The sequence below is a fragment of the Musa acuminata genome, chromosome BXJ1-6 (assembly GCF_036884655.1).
Source record: "Musa acuminata AAA Group cultivar baxijiao chromosome BXJ1-6, Cavendish_Baxijiao_AAA, whole genome shotgun sequence".
NCBI classification, from domain to species: domain Eukaryota; kingdom Viridiplantae; phylum Streptophyta; class Magnoliopsida; order Zingiberales; family Musaceae; genus Musa; species Musa acuminata.
In genome coordinates, this window is record NC_088332.1 from 39,615,260 (window position 1) to 39,640,243 (window position 24,984).

Genomic DNA, 24,984 nt, shown 5'->3' on the forward strand with positions numbered 1-24,984 from the left:
TGAAAAAAATATTTTATGAAAACTTTTTTAAAATAGAAGTGCTCTCGGGAATTGATCAAATATAAGGTTTTTTTTTTAATTTACTTATATATATATATATATTGTGTGTGTGAGAGAGAAAATTAAATCCAAGTAAAATGCTAAATCCTTACTCAACTTTTAATTTTCTAATCATTATGATTGATCTTAAAATATTTATCTTAATATCCTCTCCAAGGAAATCTTAGGAAAAAAAATAATTTGAAGCTAGGAGAGGATAAAGAAAAATCTCACTATCATTTTACTGATTATTATTATTATTATTTATGTGGTAAATTCCAGCTATGATAGATTGTTACATTTCTAAACAAGAATTATTTTTCTTTTTGAATAGAAAAAAGAACAGGCCGTGAACCGGTCCCGGCCAGGTCGAACCAAGTCGGTCCAAAATCGGACCGTGGTGGTGCTTATCATGAAGTTTCTTTATCCTCGTAGGGTCAAGTCCGTCATTTCGATTCCGCTAGCAAAGCCCGCGCGATCGAATCGGGCTCGATGATACCGACAGTCGAAAGCAGTGAGAGAGGGAAAGAAGCGACGACGCAGAGAGAAATGGCTGAGGAGAGGAGCGGAGGGGAGGGTGAAGAAGGGAAGAGTTCGGCCTCCGCCACGAATAATTGGAGAAAGGAGGTCGACGTTAAACTGAAGCGGCTCCAATCCCTCCTGTTCGGCGCCGATCTCGCCCTGGAGCGGGGCGATCACGCCGCCGCCGGAACCCTCGCTCTCCGCCTCATCGGCTTCCTCGACTCACAGACGAGAAACCCCATTGACGCTTCCTTCGTCAGTCCCATCCGCGCCGAGGCTTCCTCCAAGCTCGCTGCCGCCTCCCGCGCCCTCGCTGTCGACTCGGATCGGTGTGTACCTCTCGCGCTTCCTCTTTTGATATATTTAGGAAATCGGTTGCTATTCGTGCTGTTTGTTGAGTTCTTGAGCTATGATTTGTTGGTTGCTGTTTGAATCATTTTGGTGTCTATTCGAATGAGGCCGAAACTTGCTGATCTCCACTGTCTTAATGGAATCGGTTTAGGGAAAAAAGAAACATGAATTTTAAGACCAAAAAAAAAAGATCAATGCGGATTTGAATTTTTGGCTCAGTGGAATGGATTAGAGCTACGCAATGTTGTAAACCATTATGGTCATGCTTGGCGCTCAGCTGAGAGTAAAGTGCAACTGGAGATTAGCCTATTTGTGATGGATTGAGCCAATTTTAAGCTGCCTCTTATCTCTCTAATATAAATCCATTAATAGGAAGTCAGTAATAGTATGAGCAACTTTAATGACCATCGATAGCATTGATGTTCAATGTTTAAAAATAAATAAATAGTCTGTATTGTCATTAAAAAGGAGATAGAAGAGACGTTGATTAAACCTGATATTTAGATCCAAAATGTAAGATTGGTAAGTGAAAACTGAATGGAATGAAGGGCTCCAATGCTATATTACATTTGCTAAAGCACTTCAGCATAAAGAATTATACTAAGATGGTGCCTATTTCATCGTAGTTATAATGTCATGAAGTTGATATGGCTGAATGTTGTTGCTCTACATGAGTGGCTTTAATAAACAGCAGCACCAAACTACAATATTCTTAAATGTTACATAACTAATTGTTCACTGTTGTTGATTGATTATAGAAGACAGTAACAATTTATGTTTAATTTACTTTGATGTACTTTTTAAGCTTGATAATAGTTATAATTTCCCTTCAGGATTTTTTCCCCTAAATGTAGTATCTTATGGATTCAGACAGGCATTTGAACAAGCAAGAAAAGATGTTGGTTGTATTTTTTTAAAAAAAGGAGATGTTGACATCGAGAAGATTAAGGAGTCCAAGTATTTCCGAACTTTCATCAATAAGTCCAAAGGAAATGTTGCTGGAGATTTGGTATGGACTTATGTGATTTTTATGTTCATTCAGATTGAGGAGTGGTCTTTATTGATTTACTGAAAAATATGCATGCCTATTTGTAGGTTACTAATGTTGTTTTGGACAATGAAAGACTTTCCCATCTTGAATTTTTTTGGCTGTGATTGCAAAAGAGTGAAACGAAGCTCATCATGTCTTGTACTCACTACTCAGTAGATATTGATTCCATAATCAATAAGTTCTGTTTTTGTTTTAGCAGATCAACAACACATCATCATGTAGCAATTCTTCGGCTGTTAAAGGTTCTGATATCAAGGAAAACCAGAGGATACTGGATAAACAACATGAAAAGTCAAGCATCCATACAGCAAAGCTTATGACACAGACAAAAATAACATCAATATATGGCAATAAACCCTCAAATCCAGATAATGCAACTTACAAGACAGTTCGGAATTGCCAAAGTGACATTCCTCAAGAGTGCACTGTTTTTGACAATGAAAAGACAAGTAGCAATAACTCGTTGAAAAACAAAGATGGCCCTGTTTGTTTGCAAGGTGAAGAGATAGAAAAACCACATGGAATGACTTCAAGATCAAAGCACCGGCACTCAGAATTTACAAGTCCAATTTGTGAAAATGCAAAGTCTCCTTCAAGTAATGAAGAAGCTAGTCTAGATATTTCTCACTATGGATTTGTGACTGCAAGGACAAAATTGGTAATTATTTAGTAATCATTTGGTGTTTTATTATTCTCAAGACCACTGTTACTTATCTCTTAGTGGGATTGTAAACATTTGTCAACTCACCTTAAGAGGCCATATTTAACATTAAGTAATCATATTTCTTGTGCTTCATTTCTTACATATTTTCAATATGCTGAGCTCTTTTTTGTACACAGATTCTGTACACTAATCTTCAGAAGCTCTCCCTTTTATGCAGTTTTAACTTTTAAGTTTATCATATGTAACTTATCCTCAACTATTTGGATTTCTAACACATGCCATATTATGACTTACAACTTGCAGGTTGCAACTTCATATTTGTGCTACTCTTGAGTCTAGAAGCCTAAGTGTACATAAAAATATTTGAGATTAAGGGAATGAAAATATATACATCTTAAGGAGAAATTTGCAAATTGGTACTCTTGAGGGTGAAACATTCAAAAGTTTTTTTCCTGTTTCTTTTAAGGCATCACCAAATTCTCTGGAAATAATAGAGTGATAAAGATATCTTTAATTAGTTAAATTGGAGGTTTCAAGTGACTGATTTATGCAACTGATCAGCAAGGAAGATTATCATGGGTACCTGTAAAATGAGGTACCTATACAGTGTGTGAAAGCATGCCAAGATCTTATATTTGCTAATTTTTTTAAGTCTTTCTACTTATGAACGCATACTAAGCATCATATCTTCAGGAGTAAGTGCAAGCTGAGATTAAACATACATTAAGGTGGTTGTGAGGTGAAGTGAGTTGTGAGTTGATTTATATACTGTAAGTTTGAAGAACTTCTTGTGAATGCAAAGACTAGTTATATGCTGCAAAGAGAAACAAGGTTTAGAAGACCACACTTTCTTTTATGGTTTCTTTCTGATGCTTATGTAATTGCTATTTAGTTTCATTTTTAAAAAGACCTTTTGTGGACTCTATCTATTCTATGTTTGCTAGTGCATGGCATGTTTCTTTTATTATGTCTAAATTGTCTATTCGTATGCAGAACATCTAAAAGTTTTCAGTAATTTTTATGTAAGGTCTAATGTTAGCAGTGGTATAATGCGATCATTTGCTTCAACTCCCTTTATATTTATGAGAAGCTTGTAGCTTTGAAGATTAATCTGTTCTGGAGATTGGTATGGAACTATATGACATTTGTTTCTGGGGAGTCTTTTGCCTCCTCTTTTGTATAATCTATAACCCATCAGTCCAGATATATAATACATGGGCCTAAGAGGGTTAGCACGTGATCAGAGAAGTTTGATATACTAGTTCCTTACTGGTTTGATCCTTCATGTTGAGTGTTGCCATTATTATCATAAGCAGAGAAAACCTTACATGTGGAATTTTTTTCTGTTAAATTATTGGTTGTTATAATTTGGTTTTTGGAAGTTTGTAAGTTTATATCTTGTTTGACTTGAGCATCATACAAAAGGACACATAAGTGTAGCCTTTTAATAAACCTTCTTGTGTCCTTAGGAAATGGATGCTAAGCAAAGACCTTGTTCAATGGGCCCTGCAAATGCCTCCGTGTCACCGCAAGTCAATAATAATTCATTTGGGAATGTGAGAAACTATGGCATGAGGTATGGCAATGTTACCCGTCGTGGTGTTCGAGGTAACTTTGTCCCACCTATCAGATCCAGTGGAGGCAATACAGGTAATATGATTAGCCCAAGGATTTCAGGGCAGTGTGATGATGCTCTGCAAGATTCAACAAGAAAATGGTTGGTATCACCTGACTATTTTATGTCTTGTTAGTTACAGTCTATATTCAAACCTTTATCTTAGTTTTCTGTCTTTATAAGATATAAGTCATGTATAGTCAAATGTCACTGAAATAAGGTATTTTATTGAAGAAAATTCTCTAAATTCAGCTCGAGTAGGTTTATGGAGCATAGAGTTCATGCATTAGTTTTATGACACTAATGTAAACTAAATATTTTGTCTATCTAATTAAATTCTCTGGAGGATGTTTTTTTTAATGGAAATTCAGAAAAGGTTGGTTACAACATCGCTAATCAGTTCAGCTATTAGGGTCAACAACCAGGGAATAGTTTTAAGATCGTTGCTAGAATTTTGAGATTGCAATTGAATTTCTGCATCATTGTTTTAACCAAAAGCAGAAAACAATGAGACTTACGAAAATTAAGAAACTTGTGTGGCAAAAGAAGGGAAAAAACTGGTCAATTTAGATTTGCCGATAGCAATGCCATTGATTTATATGTTGAAATTTCTTCCTCAGTTCAAGTTAGATGGCCATCATTCAATTTACCACATTATTCAAATCTTTATAGTTTAAATACAACTGATCAACTGAAATTATGTCTTTATTGTTATCAATAACATAATTATTAACAATTTGGTGTCTATCTAATCAACTGTTCTTCTGATGACATGGACATGCCCCATTTTAATTGAGAGATGCTTGATCTTTGTGTCAAAATTATTTTGAGATAGTTTGCTGTATCATCTCCTAAATAATTTTTTCCTTGATATTAACTTCATCATAACTCCTAATGTAATCATCCAATGGAGCAATCTATCTTAAGCTGTGTATTCAAGAGCAAAGGAGATAAGAAGTAAATTACTAACTTGATATGGAGAAAAATAAAGAAAATTTAGGTTAGCCACACTGTGTTTTTTGTTTGGAGACAAGTGCATGCTAAATGATCTTTTTGTGGAATAGAGGTACTAATTCAGATGGTGACTCTTGCCCAAAGGTGAATTTTAATGTTCTTGCAAATTCCAGTAAGTAGTTTCAATTCCTTAGGTAGTAGCCTTGGCTTGTGCAAAAGGGAACCTTCTCAATGAAACTTACAGGTTTGAGAAACCATTTAGAGATAAGAGTTCAATATGCACTAAACATCATAAATGTATCAATTAATATCATCAAAGCTCTCATGCTTGCATCTTTTACATTTGGTATGAACAAAACCCTATATTTAAGGAATCCCACTTTTTTCTGTATTGTTTTGCCCCAGGTTTATGTCACATCTTTAATGGAAAGGATCTGTCTTATTTCTTTAGCAAAGCTTTTCAAGATAGGAAAAAAGAATGTTGTGTGATACTTGTTGTTAATTATAGGGAACATTTATTTGAAATGACAGTTGCTCGAGTTGCTTCAACCGAAAAACAAACTACTGAAATAGAGAGATCACTGACTTCACATCTCTGGCTATGATATATAGTAAGAACAAATTTTAAAATACCATCATGTCATGGATTTAGCTAGTCTTGTGTAAGCCATGTGACACCTCTATGTCACTTGCTCGCAAAGGTTTAACTTCCCTATAACCTTATGTAATCCAATAACGACCTGCACAGAAGGAAAATTAAATAGTGAAAAGTGAATTCGTGGGGGCAAAATGTCATTGTCGCTCTACTGAAGTGTAACTCAGGATTGCACAAGCATAAGTGGATAATATACTTCATTAGCAAAATGGACACCTTCGCTAGCTCGGATCAATCGTGCAGCAAGGAGTCCAAGCCTAGACCTCTCTGCTCAAAGTCTCTGTGCACAAGTGCCCACATGACATTCCCACATTCTGTTACAAGACATGTGACCCACCCAGTCCTATGCCAGCCAGGGATTCCAGGGTTTTGAGATGATTAGCATTTCACAAGTCATCTCTTTACAAGGAAAATAACTGCACAGTGCTGTTTAAAGCAGGGTCTGCCGTACCGAGCCATATCGTCCGGTAAGGGCGGTACGTACCGGTCCGAGCGCACTGTAGCACTGTAGCAGTGATACAGTACTCGGCACACCTGGGTGTACCGCTCGGTATACCGTACCGTACCGGTACTGAGCTCAGGTCAAAATACCGGTACGGTACGGTATTGCGAACCTTGGTTTAAAGGTTCTATTTTTTGTGCAGTTTTACCCATGTTCAACCACCCCTTGTGAGCTTCACTTACAAGTCTTAATGGCCAAAAGACTCAACCAAAATGGGGTTGTCAAGTCTACTGCAAAGCCTCTTATAAGCTACCTATGATTGACATAAACCAAAATGACGGACAACTTGTGCAGACAAGTTTTCAAGTATTATAGGATTGCGCAAGCGATTTGTGACATTTTGTACCAGTCTATACGATTCAGGATTCACAAAACCAACAGTCAACCAGAGCATGATCCAAGAATTTTGTTTGGCTCGATCTAGTATGAGTTGCGTTGCTTGATAAACTTATTGTACTAGTCTTATCCAATGGTAAACAGTTTGGTACCGAGCTGAACCAGCCGGTAAGCTAACTGCCAAATACTTATAATTCAAACTGCTGTCTTTTTTTTTTTTTTCTTTCTCTCGTGTTCCATCACACACATTCTCTTTCTCCCATCTACCACCTATTCGTCCCTGTCGCATCACTGTCGCCGCCTCCTCCGTCTCTCAAACACCGTTTGCTCCTCATTCGGATCACTCCTCCTCCTCCTTTTATCCATAAGCCTTCTCCTCTGTCTCCTTTTTCTCCTTCTCTTCCACGTCTTCCCAAATTTCTTTTTCCCTTTGGTCCATGCAATACTGATTCATTCCAAGTGTGTGTATATTGATCCATCCAAGACCATATTGGCATGGGACAGAGATTTTAAACATTATAAGAACAAAAGAATAATTTCAACCAATCCAACATGACTTATACATATTATTTTGAGTTTATTTAGTTTTATAAGATAATTTCTATCAATGTGGTGTAGCTGTTACATATAATTTTTGAGTTATTTAGTTTTATCTTTGAATTGGCATTTGAAATATCAGATTATGTATTGGGATGCAAAGGATTCTGCATATTCAATTTCCAGGATTTAATGTGGTCAATGTCCTCTATTCTTAATAGAAATGTTGTGTGGTTCTGTTTATTAACTTTGAGGTTCTGTTTCCAGTATAGAAATGTTGTGTGGTCCTGATGGTGAACTGCCTGAGAAGTTGAGGAACTTGGAACCTCGTCTTATTGAACATGTAAGTAATGAGATAATGGATAAAGACCCTAATGTCCGGTGGGATGACATAGGTAATTAGATACAGTCAAATTTTTTGTCTTCAGAAATTGCCAATCCTATGATATATTCTCACCATTGTTTTAATTCAGCTGGCTTGGAGCATGCTAAGAAATGTGTGACAGAGATGGTAATATGGCCTCTTTTACGTCCTGACATATTTCATGGTTGTCGTTCTCCAGGAAGAGGTCTACTGTTATTTGGTCCTCCTGTAAGTATATTTTAGTCAAATAAATGCATATCCTACAATAGCAGCATCAAATTCTAACTGAATGCTACATGATTATAGGGAACAGGTAAAACAATGATTGGAAAAGCCATTGCTGGAGAGGCAAAAGCAACTTTTTTCTATATATCAGCAAGTTCGTTGACGAGCAAGTGGGTACGTAAAATGGTGGTGCTTGATTTCTTTTTATTTATTTACTATTAATTAAAAGGTTTTGCCATTTTAGATATTGTGGATAATGATTTTATACTGATTTGAAAGATGATCATTGCTTGAAGTTTGCTACTTCACATCCTGACTTGAGTCTCGGACAGACTGATGAAGCATATGTGAAGGGGGAAACAGGGTGGTGCATCATGAAATGTGTTTCCTGATGTGTGTCAATACCACCTTTTGGGGCTCAAGTCTTTAGTTAAGATGAGATTTGAGTCATTCGGTGGCTGTAACTAGGAACATCATGCACTTTTGTTCTTTTGGAACTATGTTGGTTAAATTTGAACTGTTATGCAGATCTCTTTTTATAGTCAACTTGGACCACTTTCTCTGGGAAGAAATAGTGTATGTAAAAGCTCATGTACCGGATAAATTAAATTTGTTTTGTGAATAAACATCATTCTGAACAAGAACTCTGTGTAATAAGCACAATTATTCATCAATTATAATGTTCTTGCATACTACATATGCATCTATATTTATGGCTAGATTTAGGGTTATATCTACAGCTACATTAATATGTGAGACACATTAAAAATGCAAGAACTATCAATTTACAAATTACAACTCACTGTTTAAACATCTTTTCTCAATAAATTGTTAACCAAGGTGCTGATACAATATGAAAAGTAACAGAAATTAGTAATTCGCTGGATAATTTTTCATGATCTGCTTTGTCAAACTTTATTTGCTGCATGTTCTTTGCTATTAAATTTCTTATTGCACAATGGAATATGCACAAACATATTATTTCATGTGAGTTTTTGTTATATTGAGTGCTGTAGATTGGTGAGGGGGAAAAGTTAGTCAGGGCACTTTTTGGAGTTGCCAGCTGTCGTCAGCCTGCTGTCATATTCGTGGATGAAATAGACTCCCTATTGTCACAGGTATTGTCTGACAGATTGAATTATATTTGAATAGAAATTTGATATTTCCTAACATTTCTTTTTACCACAGCGAAAGTCTGAGGGTGAGCATGAGTCAAGCAGGCGACTTAAAACACAATTTTTGATTGAAATGGAAGGATTTGACGGTGGAAATGATCAAATTCTGCTAATAGGTAATTTAATATTTGGTCAGGATGTTACGGCTTGTCGTATGCGGCAACTTTGTTTTCTTAGTGTTTGCAAATGTTTGTGCTCTTTTTACTATCTTCCGTATATAATTGCTGCAAATTGGAAAACAAGTAGCTATAGTAATTCTGTTTTGGACAATGGCTTGAAAAACAATGCAGGAGCTACTAATAGGCCGCAAGAGCTTGATGAAGCTGCTCGCAGGCGACTAACTAAACGGTTATATATACCTCTTCCATCATCAGGTGATTTTCTTTTTCTTGGTTTTATTGGATATATTCTTAAAATATTTTGAAACATTGCAAACCTATATAAAATCGGTTTGAAGAAGCAAGAGCCTGGATTGTTCGTAATCTTTTGGAGAAGGATGGGCTCTTCAAGCTTTCAGAAGAAGACATAATTGCAATCTGCAAATTAACTGAAGGTAATTAGTGAAATTAATTGTTCACCATAACACTTACCTGCAACTTGTTGTCTTATAAGCAGACATTTTTGAGTAATTTTGTTATTTCTTCAACCTTTCAGGTTATTCAGGATCAGACATGAAAAACCTTGTAAAAGATGCATCTATGGGGCCACTTAGAGAAGCTCTAAGACAGGGCATTGAGATTACAAAACTTAGAAAAGAGGATATGCGGGCAGTTACTCGTCAGGTAAAAAAATCTGCTTAGTCAAGTGTTTACATTTTGTCATGTTGGTTCGATGCAGGCAATTTATTTTTCCATCAAATTCATACACATTGTGAACAAACTCTTTTGATGAATACCATTGTATAGGATTTTGAGTATGCAATGCAAGAAGTAAGACCTTCTGTTTCCTTGAATGAATTGAGTACCTATGAGGAGTGGAACAAACAATTTGGGAGCTTATTGATTTAGCCATCTGATTAACAACATGCGCTGGGAACAGTAAGTAGCTGATGGTGGGCCATCTCAAATCAGCTTATTTTTCTTCTGTCATATTTTATTGTGAAATAGTGTTTGCAGTTCTTCTAGTTCATTTGCAGTAATCTGGATTCTTGTTTTTCAACTTTGAGTTTCTAATTGTTGTCCCATGAGAGTGCAACAACCTTTGTTTGTCTTCTAACCTTAATAAAGAGTACTTGTTGTAGGAGAACTAAATATGAATTTTATGTTACAATGGCAAGATTGAGTTTTATGATATAATGGCCTAGATTAACTTTTAGTTTGCAGGGAATTGCCACTGCCAGCTGTTGTTGGATCCATGATATGCTTTAAGCTCTTTTAACAATCTTACCCGTAGATGTGTATCTGTAGGGGTCTTGCAATTATTTGTGTTAATAGCAATTTACATGTATGAGAGTCAGCCTTAAGGAGATTTTTTTTCTGTTGATCTCCAGAAAATTGAAGTTACTTGGGTGTGGTGGCTTGGCTTGCATTGAATTTAATTAACAATATGCTCACCTGAGTTTGTAGATTTCTGGTAAAGTATTACGCAATCCTTATATCAATGCTCACATCATTTTTGCATAGAGATGACCAATTAGGTTGTGTTATTGTAGATATTCCTTATGTAGCTTCAGGCGTATGCAATACTGATTGACTGTGTTCAAAGTTTCACTTTTTTGCGCAAGTCAAAACATCATGATTGGAACATCGGTTACTAGTGGTCAAGAGCAAATTGGTTGGGTAGGTGTTGTATGGCTCCAAGAAAGTCCTGCTGATCACCAACTCTCTAGTTGTTCCCGTTGATAATTCCTGTTAATCATTGCAGATGTTTTACCCTTATCACTCCAAGATTTGCATCTGGTTTTATCATCTGGTAATCTTTCCGTTTAGAGTTACTTGGAGCAAATGATTTGAAGTGAATTGCTAATGAATGGACAACATTAAGCAAATGACACTTGGTTTCATGATTTGTAGCTTCTTTTTGAAGGGCAACTCTTTAATTCCTAACTCATTTGACTGCAATCTATGTTAATTCTCTTATTCAGAAGTTCAGATCCTCTCTTTTTTTTTCTGTCTATTTGGGTTATACAGGTGACTTCTGTTCTTCAATGGACCAAATGCTGACGGAAGCAAGATAAGGAAGAACACATCATACTATGCAAGTTTTCCTTCTTTTGTAAGGCTATTTGTAAGCCACACTCGTCTCCTTTTAGCCTCTTCTTTCACGTGCATATTTCTGTCGTTGTAGATTAGCTCCTCCAACTCTTCTGCGTCAAGGGTTGTCAACATCCACTGATCTATCCAACCTTTCCATGCGAAGCCGCGAAGTAAACCGTAGTCCCTAGAGTGACGTGTTCGTCGCTGCATCACTACATCGAGTGATAACCTCTCAGCTGACGGTCCCAAATCAACACGTGACTGCAAAAACAGTCTTGAGACTTGAGGAAAGATATCGATAAGGGATGATATAGTGGTCCATAAAAGATGAATCTAAGACGGCACCAGTGGTGCTGTGACACAAATATGCACACAGCATTTTTCTTCACACCGATGGACGGTGGCCGGAACTGGGATTGACTTCTCCAGTTCCAGCCAAACAGTCGCAAGGGCACTTGATATTTCTTCCTGTGATCATATCGCTATCACAACGTGATAATATTTGATATCTCCGGGCCTTTTGGTTATGGAGTATCAACATTTTCTACGTGCAAAGCCAAAAATAACGGCTGTGCACTTTTCAGTCTCTGTTTTCTGCCGCATTCTTTTCTCGAACCAAAACCGCGTACTGGTGTTTCCACGTTGAGTAGTGTCATATTGGCATGTGTCGCTATAGAGCTCTCGACGGCAGAGTTTATTGAGACACATAGAGAGAGAAGCACGTACATGATGACACATCGTGCTCCTGTCTATGCCGCATTCGAGCTAACATGGACTGCGGGTGGTTGGAAGGAACGCTGCCGGCCCTTCAGCTATGAACTTGTACTTTTTATATTGATTTAAGGTGTCGTATATCACGCGCATCTTTATGTCATTTATTTTTAACACTTTGATTAGTCTCATATTTAAAATAATAAAATTAAAATAAATTTATAAAGATACGATAGATGTATTATTATTAATTTTAACTTAAATATTTTGATTAATGATTGAATTTTAATAAAGTTGAGAAACCAATTACTCTATCAAACCTAAATCATGATAAATGATATTAGAGTCAATTTAATATTGAGGTATAATAAATAATTTAAATAGAAAATAATTATTCGTTGAGAAAGTTAAAGGATTCACTATTGTCAATTTTAATCTAAATATTTTGATTAGTGATCTAAATTTAACGAAATTAATAGGTTAGCTAGTTTTATATTACACATGCATCCAATTAGTATGTGAATCTAAACAAAATATAAAGTTCAATTTGAAGGTGTCCAAATTTGGACTCAATCTTTTATGCTCATATTTTCCATTTCCAGTGCTCGATGGAGCACAAGTTCTGATGCCATCTACGCACGTTGTTATATTATATTTTTTCAAAGAAAATAAAAATAAAATTGCTTTGCCATCATGATGTTATATTATACCCGACTCGAGGTGTAATGTAAAGGTTGCACGTGATGCGCAATTGAAAGCGAGTGTCTTGGCCCGATCACCTTCGCACGTGCTCCGCAAAAGCCAATTGCTGCTTGAATCACATTCATGACTTAAATCACGACATGTACTCCGACTGGCCCACATATGCGCTTCATACAGTTCTTTTCCCTCTTGTGGTCCGTGCGCTTGACCATTGCCGATATCGTTTCTCCGATCGTGGCTTACATTCCCGTTTTAGTTGCGACATGAGGCGTACCCTCTCCTCTCCCTATATAAGGCAACAGAATCCTTTCTCTTCCCGTTGTCTCTCAACCGACACCTGACCTCAAATCTCTCTCTTCTATAGAACAAAAGCCTTCGTTACCACACTCAATGGCCATTGCCATCCCATTCCTGTTTTCCTTCGTCTTCTTATTCTTGCTGGTATCGAGGCTTCTCTCCTCTTCTGCTGCTGTTTCTTCTTCGTATGGCCCCAAAACGCACCCCGTCATTGGGTGTCTGATTCGGTTCTATAAGAACCGGCACAGGCTCTTGGACTGGTACACCGAGCTCCTCGAGGCCTCGCCGACGCAGACGATCGTCATGCGCCGCCTCGGGGCTCGTCGGACCATCGTGACTGCCAACCCCGAGAACGTCGAACATGTACTCAAGACCAACTTCCCTAACTATCCCAAGGGCCGGCCCTTCACCGAGATCCTCGGCGACCTCCTCGGTTGCGGCATCTTCAGCGCCGACGGCGAGCTCTGGCACACTCAGCGCAAACTCGCCAGCCACGAGTTCAGCACCAGGTCCCTGTGCGACTTCGTCGTCAATGCTCTCGAGTTCGAGACCGGAGAGAGGCTGATACCGATCCTGTCGTCGGCGTGCGCCCACCGCGGCGTGGTCGATATGCAAGAGCTGCTCCGCCGCTTCGCCTTCGATACCATTTGCAAGGTCTCGCTCGGGACGGACCCCGGCTTCCTCGACGCCTCGTTGCCCGAGTCCCCACTCGCTGATGCTTTCGAGGTCGCCTCGGCCATCAGCGCTAAGCGAGGGGCTGCACCGGTCTTCGCGGTGTGGAAGGCCAAGCGCGCGCTCGGCCTCGGCTCCGAAGGCCAGCTTCGTGCCGCGGTGAAGCTAATCCATGCATCCGTCATGGAGATAATTAGAACGAGGAAGACGGAGATCAAGAAGGGCACGCAGCACAACGACCTCTTGTCGAGGCTCATCGTCGGAGGCCACAAGGACGAGGTGATCCGCGACATGGTCATCAGCTTCGTGATGGCCGGGAAAGACACGACCTCCGCCGCTCTGACATGGTTCTTCTGGCTCCTCTCGTGCCATCCCGAGGCCGAAACGGAGGTCGCCAAAGAAGCGAAGCAAGCCAAAGGGCGATTAGACTACCACGCACTGAAGGATATGAAGGTGTTGGAAGCGTGCCTCTGCGAGTGCATGAGGCTGTACCCGCCGGTGCTGTGGGACTCCAAGCACGCAGCCTACAACGACACGCTGCCCGACGGGACTCGGATCAAGAAAGGCGATCGAGTGACGTACTTCCCCTACGGCATGGGGAGGTCAGAGAAGCTATGGGGAAAGAACTGCATGGAGTTCGACTACAGGAGGTGGTTGTCGGAGAGCGGGGAGTTGGTGCGACAGTCGCCGTTCAAGTTCCCGGTGTTCCAAGCCGGGCCAAGGGTCTGCTTGGGGAAGGAGATGGCCTTTGTACAGATGAAGTACGTCGCGGCGTCGGTGCTCAGAGAGTTCGAGTTGAGGAGGGAGGAGAGCGCGAAGCAGAGGCCGGCACTGGTGCCGCTGCTGACCGCCCACATGGCTGGTGGGCTACACATGGTGGTCGAGAAGAGGGAAGAGATGGAGTCTATCTTCTCTCTCTAAATGCAAAATTAAGTACCTAATTTCTGCAAAATATTCGTAAGGTAATGAATGCATGGGATGATATGTAGGGTTTCTTCACAGTAAGATGGTCTTTACCTCCAAAAGAAAGGATCAGATTCAGTGGGATCACAGATGTATTGATCCAACTTTGTTTGTCTTGTTATTACTCAACCTTTTTTATATTTTTATTGATAGTAAATTAGTAGTATTGTATTGATATTCTATGTGACAAAATAAATATTGATCAGAGAATGGATTAGTAGAGTGTAGGAAGCAATCAAACACAGAGATATGTTCATCTCCATTTAGGATGGCAATTGTATTGGGTCCAAGCACAGGAAATAAATTGAGTGTAGAAAACCTATTCCCTTCAGCTTTTGTCACTGAGCTAAATGCTCAAGTCTCCTTAGCTCTCTGTGCTGCTGACTGACACAAACAAGGAATGAACTGCATGGGAGCCAAACCCCAACATAATTATCACAGAGAGAGAGAGAGAGAGAGAGAGAGAGAGAGCAATCACCACTAGAGATTCAAGTGTGTGATTGTATCCAATTGAAGCATATGTTGGATGGCAGTATCCTTTGGCAATTTGCTCCATGTTGATGGATAATTGAATGGGGAAGTGGATCATTAAGGTAGGAACCAAACAGGAAAGTCTATATCATACAACAGGAAGCAAGAAAAACCTCAGCCATCATAGTTTCTCTGCATAAAATAGTATATCACAATTGATCCATAACTAACATGGAAGACAACATATTGGATACAAAGTCTTAAAACAATATTAACTTTTTCCTTTTTATATGAATAAAATAAGATATATCAAATATATTATAAACAATCTAACAATGTAGATCAATCAAATTAGTAACAAAATGCTAAGTAAATGACAAGACAAAATTTTTGTGAAAAACCTATGAAGAAAAAAATCATGGATAAATGAGATCAATCTTCTATTATAAAGTAATCAGATTATAATGCACCTTTCCTAGATTAACTAGATGATATTAATATCATATGAGGACTAAACACTCATATGAGTTTCAAGAAGCCATATAGAAAAATTGAGTAGAAGAAGAAATGCTAAAGATCTACACCGATCAATTCAGAGTGCATGATACCTAAATTAGCATACCAAAAAATCATAATAATCAAATCTTTTTTCTTCCTATATGAAAGCTTTATTTCTTTCTTATGACGACACGATCAGGCTTAGGTTTTTTTCTCATCTAACTCATATAAAATTAGGTTAGAGTATTAATTATTCTCATAGATCTCATTGAGTCGTGGCCGAAACATCTAACCACATATAATAGAGAAGATGTTGGAAATTTATATTGTGATCTACTTTGTTATGGATTATGTCAGTTTTAATAAGATTGTTCCAATAGTGAAATGATTAAAAAAACAATCAATGGCATAATATGTGATCTGTGATGTTATAATTAATTTAAAAATAAAAAATAAAAAAGGAATATTATAAGGTATGATTTCTATAAAATATTAGAGAACCATAATGTTACTAAGAGATTTTGTCATGTCTTTTGTATACTGGAAGATATATCACAATTCATATTAACTGAACTCTCCTCTCATGCTGTTTACACATCGAAATATATGTACATCTACTGAGGTTTCTCAGGGTTTGATTGCAGAGAGAAAGATAGGATCTCTCACTTCCTCTCTCCTACATTTATCTTGTAATAAGTTGGCCCTTTCTTACAGTGAAAGGCTTATCACTGAGATAGAAAGGCATTATTATATGGAGGAAGATGTGCTAACAACTTAAAGTTTTGTTATAATTCGAATAATGTTAGTAATATTCAACTAGTTTTACTAGTAAAAGTCTGTTCCTTAGCTTCAATTTTATCTTTATCATTTATCCTTTCTAAAGAAAAAAATGTTAATGATATTTAGATACTTAATTATCTATTTTACTTAAACAATATAATATTAATTACAAATAATCATATTATATATATATATATATCCTTTCACATTTAATTTTTGCATATTTCTTTTTTAAATTCTAAAATCATATAATATATTCAAATATTAATAGCTTCCATTTCAGTGCTGTCTCAATCAACTCTTGCAGGCCAAACAGGGGTCTATTGGGCCGAGCCGGCCCGGCCCGGTAATTAGAACCGTATATATGGTTGTGACACAGAGAGAGAGAGAAAGAGAGAGAGAGAGAGCGAGAGAGATGACGCCACAGGATGGCCGCCGCCCGATCAAGCGCTCGACCGTCTCGGACCAGCAGCGGCGACGGGAGTTGGCTCTCGTCCGCCAGGCCCAGCAGCGATCGGATTCTCAGAACCGTGCCCGCCGCCTCGCATCCTCTGTCCTCGCCCTCCACTCCTCTCCGGAGCCTGCCCTTCCCGACGACGCCATCGAACCGGAGCAGGCGCCGGAGGTGGATTGGGCGCAGACCGAGGCGGATTTGACTGAGTCCGAGGCGCCGGTGAGGGATTTGAACGTGGCGCAGGCCTCCAAACTCAGGGGCCGAGAGGCTCGCCGGTGGTTCGCGCACCAGCTCATGCTTCCAGAGTGGATGATCGACATCCCTCCTCACCTTGACCGAGACTGGTGAATGCTGATTCCTCTTCTTTTTGTCTTAGTGGCAGTGAGAAGTAGTTGTGGTTCTTGATTGTGCGTCAATGACCGCTGTTATCTTGATTAAATACGGTACATTTTTTATTGGGTTGTTATTGTTCTACTAAGTTTCTCCCTTCTTTTGATTCAATAATTCGTAAGAGTTGAGAAAAAGATGCAGCTTTTCATAGGATTTATCACCCTCGGTTCCGTTTCATTTAATTAGGGTTTAGTATTTGTATAATAATTCTACAGTTTCCAATAGGTATTTTTTCTGGATTTTTCTTACCGGTTTCTTGTCAGAATACCTTCCTTTAGCCAGCCGGAGTCCGACCTTCAAAAAACAACAAAAAAAGAAAAAAAAAGAAAAAAAACGATTGATAAAGATTGATAACTTAATGCATCAGATGAAAGGGTTCAACTGAGTGCATGGTAGTTCATAACAATCCTGCTTATGTATCTGTCTGTAGATGGATGGAAGTCTTCAAATAATAACCTTTTAGAAGCCAAGCAACTTGGAGCTAACCAACTTAAATGAAAAATATTCTTTAAATAGTCTGTGGTTTCCTTAGCTATATCACACTATTAGCAAAAAGTTACCTGCTTGTCTGCGACTGTGTTGCAGATCGATGCACTTTAGTTATCAACTAATTTTAGCTGATTTATTGTGCTTCTTTTGAAACTTACTTTAGGTCTCATTATCAAATTTTGTATATTGTGCTCTACAAGCATTTTCATAAATGAGTTGGGATGTACAAGTTACTTTGTCCAGAGAGCATTAAGTAGTTTATTCATCTTGTGTATATGAGGTTCTTTACCGTTTAATTTAGAACCTAAAAAAGGAATCTTATAGGTATGTCTTTGCAAGACCTGCTGGTAACCGGTGCTTTGTCGTTTCCTCTAATGGTACCACCATTAGTAGGCTCCGGAATGGATCTGTGCTACATCACTTTCCTTCTTCATTACCTAATGGCTCCAGGACAAGAGACATGTCAGGCCCTGCAAGTTCGTATTGTATCCTGGATTGCATTTTTCATGAGGTTAGTCTTCATGTATAGATTGGCAAGCATACCTTGACACATTAGTTTTTGACATAATTGTTACTACTAAGAGAGTATTTTTAATTTTTCTTGAACTGTTATTTACATTTTAGTTTATATTTTGCAGCCTAATCAGACATACTATGTGATTGATATGGTCTGTTGGAGAGGGTACTCGTTGTATGATTGTACTGCAGAATTCAGATTCTTTTGGCTGAATTCTAAGCTTGCAGAATCTGGAGCTTGCAATCCTCCATCAACATACCACAGATACACGTTTAGTGTTGTTCCTATCTATGATTGTGACCAGGCAGGTCTGCATGCAGCATATTCTAGTGTTGTGCCTTATGTGAAAGATGGGTTATTGTTCTACAACAAGTAAGTTTCTATTCTCTATTAATTATTTTAGATGTCTACTTCATTCATTATCAACAGTTTCATAATAGATAAATGCAACCAGCTACATTGTACTGAGAGATCCTCTTAATTTTTCATATTAATGTCACCAGCCTCATCTGCCTAGAAATTAATTTCTTTTTAAGGTATATGGATAAAGGTGGTATCACCAAATACCCATGCAATATATGTCAAACTTTTCAAGTAGTTTTAGCTTATAGAGTTTTTATTACCTTTCATGTTGTTCTTGCATTCAGATTGTCAAGCAGTTTCATTAATCATGTTGACTGGTGCATCTTCTTCATGTATTCCTCTTTTAGAGGGTCCTTTCTGTAAAAAGAACTGGCAACAAGTACATGGAAATCTTTTTAGAAGGAGGTTTGTCTTTTGACCTTTATCTGTTTCTTTAAACTTTTCTCCTGATCATCATGGTTTGAAAGCAAATCTTAACACTCGAGTAAGAAGTGGAAATCAAGAGAGAGAATTCCTGATTAGACTCTTTCACATTGATCATGGCCCTGTAATTTGTAAGTCACAACCCCATCAACATCATTCACCAATTTCATACAACCACTGATTGTGTACTGTTTTGATCATACCATGATCCCAACAAATTTCATTTTTTTACCACACTGCTTTCCCTTGTAACTCGGTTGATTGTACCAACACCTCCCTTGTCATGTCCTGGCTTCTGAACCCCAACGTGACCAGCTCTCTTGTTATGTCCTTAGCCATGAGATGCAATCAACATTGCTCATAAATCAGCAACATGTTAGAATGAAACATAATGAGATTGATAGAAATTTTATGAAGGAAATGCTAGATAAGAGACTTATGTGAAGCCTACTGAATAGTTAATTTATATAGTTACCAAAGCCCTTGGACTTGGGCATGTTTTACTTGATAATTGTACCAGATGGATATGAGAAATGTCTATCCTCCTTTGAGAGGAATTGTTGACTGGTTTATCATTTTCATATATTTCTCTTTAGAGCATCTTTTCAACCTACATATCATATTAATATAGGTGGACAAAAAAACCTACAAACATTCCTTAAAATTTTTCTCCCTTAATCATCAGTGATTTAGATATGTATGAAATGAAAAGAATCATCAAGTAGAACTGTCTTATGGTCAAGGTTTGCAATACTGAATGGTACTGGGCGGTACATATCGGTCCGCCAACTGACCGGCACGCGGACCGCCTGCTATTGGTCGGTATCAACCCGACGACGACGAGGCGAGGAAAAAGAGGCATTCAAAGAAGAGGGAGAAGCTTCGAGAAATAGTACCCGACGCCTCCTCCTCCTTCTCCTTCTTCTTCTTCGTCGTCTTCTTCTTCGCTGTGGCACCCGTTGCCATCGCTCCCTTGACGCCGCAGCTCTTTGGCGCCCGTTGCCATCGTTCCCTTGACACCAAAGAAGATTCTTCTTCTTCCGCTCTTTCGCTGCGGCGTCCGCTGCCATCCCTCGACGCCGCAGCTATTCGCCTAGGGTTCGGGCGCTGCTAAGTTATATATATATTTTATATATTTAATATCATTTAAATATAATATATTTAATATTGTTTTAAGCGCACCATCGTTAGCTATTTTATATTTATGTCATTATATATATATATATTTAATATTATTTAATATTAAAATTAATTTTAATATTTTTGAAGCATATCGTGCATACTGCTTGGTAAGCTCGTACTATACCATATCATACCGAGCAAAGCTTGAAGCTCCGGTACGGTACGAAATTTCAATCCTTGCTTATGATTATAAATTTTTACATTGAGTTGCAGATATAAAGTTCATGATTAGCATCATCTGTTTATCAGTCATACATCTACCACAATCTGTCTTCCACTTTTCATGTTTACCCCTCTCTTTCCTCTCTTTCTCAGACATGCACATTATCAAACTGGGAATACACCTTTGGCGCTAGTGTGGAAGGACAACTACTGTAGTGAGTACTTCCTTGATACAGACAGCAAAGGATTGGTGCCAACTCAGCAACAGGTAGAAAGTGTTGCATCGGTTGACAGTTATTATGACATAACTTTAAGGTCTTGACACTTATTTACTGAAGAAAAGTTCCCTAACTTACTATGATTGCATGTGAGAAAGAAGGTTAAGTTATTTTTCTACATGATCATGTTACAAGTGCCACTTTTTAATTCGACAAGGTAAACTAGCTAGTAATAAATCAGCTACCTGCCCATTTAAGGTATTCAGGGATGGTAATAGGTTTTATGGATGAAGATTTGCCCTGACAATATAGCCAACCATGTTATTCAAGTAATGTTGTTTCTTAAACGTTTGGTACTTTTGCTATTCTTACATGGTTAAAGGCCTCGCATGAACTATATAAAAATAGTTTTCTTTTCCTTTTATGGGCTTTTAATATAAGAAGCAATTTATTTTGGATAAAAAGACCTGTTCTAGGCAAAACATCTTTATATTCTTACCATGTGAATTTTTAGTTCAATCTGCACAATTATTCCTTTCAGAGATTTTGGGCATCTTCCAATTATGTCAAGTTGATATAATTGGATATAGAGTAGGTTTTATAGATGTATGTTATGGCACAAATTGAGTCTCTGTAGTATTGAAATGCCTCCCAGGGTTTGTGGCATAAAACATTAATAAGTTGTAATGTCTCAGCTGTTTAGGTTCGCTATGTTTCTTTTTTTCCCCATTATTGAGCTTCATATAGGACAGTTTCAGTAGTTAAATTAAGAGCTGACAAATCTTTTTTTTTATCAGTTTTAAGGATTTTCTCTTAGCTCTCTCTCTACACTCCTTGCATCACTAATCTTTATCAACTCACCTTATCAATCTAGGACATCTAGAGGTTTCCTTTAATCATGTTGGTACTATTTGAATTTGGTTTCTCATTTATTCCTTTATCAGAGGCTAGAGATGTTCCTAATTGTCCGCTAGTGAAAAAACTTCTTGCTCCCTTTCTTAGGAGCCATGCATATCCACTCAACATGCTTATGTTGGCTGCTCTTAACTTTTTATATATGTACATTCTAATCTCTAAAGGGTGGTTGACCTTACAATCATCTTATAAAATTTTCATTATATTAGGGGCACATGATTATCACTTGGAACTCTCCACAGCCTTCTCTACTCTAATCATCTAATCTAAAACCTTTTTCATAATTCTGAGTCTATTGAAAACTTTGAAAGTGGTGTTGTAATTGATGATTTGCTTATATGTTATAACCCTAGTTTTTATGTGGCACTCGCTGGTACAAAACAATCTTCCATTTTTAACTATTCAGAAAAATCAGATTTATGGTTTGCTTTTAAGGAAATTAGTGGGGGACTAAGGATTTATAGTGGTGATTTTTTAGTAGAACTAGGCCCTTGTCGTCTGTTAATATATAGGTTTGATTTCTATGCTTCCACTGTATTTTCACAACATATATTCAAAGTCACCAGCTTGTACGAACAACATTTTCTTACCGAGTTGCAGTTTGTCGATGGAATATCATTTTTTTTTCTTGTTGTAGGCATTTGCTTACTCTAGGAAGCCAGTAGGTTTCAATCTTTCTTTTGTGAACTGCCACCCAATGACAAAGTTTGTTGAAGCAATTTCATTGTCCATCTACCATGTTTTCAGTGACAACTATGTAGGACTCTAAACCAGTGGTCCTTGTCCTTTAATAAATATAAGTAATAATTCATTCTCATTTCATGTTTTTGGACATGGTCAATTTTGATGTTGAAATAGATGTATATGGCAAAGTTTAAAATCTTGGTCCTGTGTCAGTTTTGACACCTTGTCAAATCTGTATGGTACCGATATACATGGCGATTTATTCACCCAGTATCATAGAAAAAAAAAAAAAAAAATATCTATCAATTCTGAGTATATGGTCCACTACTGGTTCTTGGTTGGACTGATATATACCAGTTTGTTCATGCCTCTATCCAATCGGTGTTTGAATTTCAAAACCTTTGTCTGTTGTTGCGTATGCCTGACATATTTCCATTAGAACACCAACACTTGCTACACACGAGAAATTCTTAGCTGAATGGGTTAGTGCAATCCTTTCTTATCTGCTACACACACAGCCATTGTCACATTGTCTTCCACTTGTTCTTTCTCATATGAATCGAGTAAAGGTGGATTGTAATACATCCATTCATGGAATTGTATTTATATGTTAGTGATGTTATTTAATTATATAGATTAGCAAAAAAATCATAGATGTCAGATGATAATTGTCCCTTCATTTGTTTATCCTCATTTTTTGTATATCAGGTTGTCTTGGAGATCCAAGATGATGGTAGATTAACAACCTCTGATGATCCTCCTGTTGTATTTGGTTGTGTAGAGGCGGATTTTATTCAGAAGGTAATACATACGTGCAAGTTGCTTTTTCAGCTGATGGGACACTTAAGTTTGAGTCATTCATTGTGCAGTCAGGTCTGCGGGCAGGAAACCTCCTCCGATTTGCCATCAGAGATGAAAGTGTGAGTCTTGTTGATGGCAAGCTGGAGATAGGTGGTTTACAATTCGTAAGCAAAGCTAATCGTGCACGGGCTTTTGCAGATAGCTACTCGAAGGTCAGGAAGAAAATTGATTTAATTTCACCATAGTTGCCAGTTAACATGCTCATCCTAGATTCGGAAATATATTGAATTTTCAAATACACCTCTTGAAGCTCCAACCTGCTGCATAACACCATTAATTTTTAAAGTGCTGCTAATATTGCTGTCTAGAACAATTAAAAGGGATCAGAAATTCAGTCTTTATCACTTGATTGAAAAAGTATATTCTCTACACCACATAACTGTCATCTCCCATGTTTACATCTACATACATCGGCTTTACACTTCGCATCCATATATTCTTGGATGATGTTGGTTCATCCTGAATTGAAAACACTTTAGGTGTGCATCTCATCCAAAATATCTCCTTCTAATTGAAGTGTGCTCCGTCGCTGTGACCTTAAAAACCTAAACCACTTAGGAGGTTCACAGTTCATCACAACCGAGCCCGATATACCCACTAGTCTAGTTTCCTAGACATAGTAATGGGTTCTTAACTATGTAGACAAAACAACCCATATTACTAGTGGTAAGCCCAACTAGTCTTGTATGCCATCAGAGTTTCTCTTCCACTTTCGATGTAGGACTAGTTGGAGCATCACAGTTCAGAAACGAAGGCACAAACAATTACCTCATTGCATATGCGGTGCTGCACCTATAATGCAGTCAAATTATACAGTCCAAGATATATTTCCTGTTAATTTATTTACATTCACATTACATCTTCAAATTTATTATGCTAACTTATGGAATCCAGCTTTTCTAATCATGAATGCTATTTCCTTGGTCCTTGTGCAAATAATCTGATAATCTCACAACTATTATGCTAACTTAAGGATCAATAGATCTTTAGCAATGCTTGAAACAATCTGATATTCTCAGAACTATTGTTCATCTTTCATCTAAATCTGGCTAGAATTATTCTGCAGAACATGAAAGTTCAGATTCAGTTAGTACCTCGACAGCTTATGAACTTCATGGTAGATTTGCTTAGAACAATAGTGATTACAGATTAGGATTCTTATGTCTTGCAGGTGTATTGGCACTTTTTCCTTGTTCGTGGTTTTTAATTCTTCCACATTTTATTTACATGAAAATTCTTCCACATTTTATTTACATGAAAATTTTTAATTCTGATTATTCATCTTTTTTGAAATGTTCTATTTTCAAAAAAATTCTTTACCCATATCGGGCTTATGTGTTTTGCCAAACCGAGTTTTCCCTCTATCTAAATTGCCCCATGGCAGAACTGCGGTGGTGGGAATAACCATTTTGTTAGCAAGTTCAAAGAAGTATTATGTGCTATTGGTCATGAATTCTTATATCTCATCTGCAATGCACACTTCAGGTTTTCTTCCAGTATGCTGCTCGGCATTCTCCTCTTCGAATCGAGGATCTTGCTGCATCAGTTCAGCCAAGTCATGTCCATGACAACACAATTAAAGATGTTGACATGGATGGTTGAGAGCTCAATACACAGGTGTTCTCTATTATCAGGTTTTCTTTCGAAGAGAATTGGTAGGTCTACATTTTTCTTGTATTACCAATTGTACCAAGTTTAGATCACTAGCCCGGAATTTCTCCCATCCCTAAACTAATCTTATTTGAGCAGTGCTGGTATTTGGTCGTTTGCCATGGAAGTTTTGTACAGATGGTAGGGATGCAGGCAAGACAATGCCGACTTTCTTGTTATTCATATGTATTTTGTCAAAAAATATAGCTGATGTATGATTGAAATCTTCTGAATCTTTCCCTGATGCTAACTTATGTGATACTCTCTCATCCTTGAATTGCTGATCCTTGTGTGAAACTTTTGTTTGACAATCCGATGTGGGGATTTAATTTAAATGATAGGAGCTTGTTCTTGGTCAAATGATTTAATGCCGGAAGGCCGTATTAACTTTTTTTCC

At 37.8% G+C, this 24,984-nt stretch overlaps 3 protein-coding genes across 4 annotated transcripts; all 3 read left to right on the plus strand.

Moving 5' to 3' along the window:
• The first annotated feature begins 515 nt into the window (after positions 1–515).
• On the plus strand, positions 516–10,432 carry LOC135585668 (ATPase family AAA domain-containing protein FIGL1-like). The gene is made up of 13 exons (XM_065188679.1): positions 516–890; positions 1,783–1,921; positions 2,163–2,621; positions 4,097–4,344; positions 7,494–7,621; positions 7,700–7,818; positions 7,897–7,989; positions 8,832–8,933; positions 9,004–9,106; positions 9,281–9,364; positions 9,448–9,543; positions 9,645–9,772; positions 9,896–10,432. Exons 1-13 carry the CDS (start codon positions 532–534, stop codon positions 9,995–9,997), a joined length of 2,160 nt encoding a protein of 719 aa, XP_065044751.1. The 5' UTR covers positions 516–531; the 3' UTR covers positions 9,998–10,432.
• A 2,514-nt stretch (positions 10,433–12,946) lies between these two features.
• Positions 12,947–14,558, plus strand: LOC103989822 (cytochrome P450 94B3-like). The gene has a single exon (XM_009408767.3). The coding sequence runs from the start codon at positions 12,989–12,991 to the stop codon at positions 14,486–14,488; it is 1,500 nt and encodes a 499-aa protein (XP_009407042.2). The 5' UTR covers positions 12,947–12,988; the 3' UTR covers positions 14,489–14,558.
• A 2,105-nt stretch (positions 14,559–16,663) lies between these two features.
• Positions 16,664–24,822, plus strand: LOC135676940 (uncharacterized). Of its 2 annotated transcripts, XR_010514483.1 has the most exons (8): positions 16,664–17,077; positions 17,937–18,123; positions 18,251–18,501; positions 20,413–20,527; positions 22,785–22,877; positions 22,946–23,089; positions 24,423–24,592; positions 24,687–24,822. XR_010514483.1 is itself a non-coding variant. In XM_065188680.1 (7 exons), exons 1-7 carry the CDS (start codon positions 16,695–16,697, stop codon positions 24,537–24,539), a joined length of 1,290 nt encoding a protein of 429 aa, XP_065044752.1. In that variant the 5' UTR covers positions 16,664–16,694; the 3' UTR covers positions 24,540–24,822. The 2 variants fall into 2 exon arrangements, 1 of the variants encoding a protein (XP_065044752.1); XM_065188680.1 differs by having other exon boundaries at positions 24,423–24,822.
• Positions 24,823–24,984: the final 162 nt, after the last annotated feature.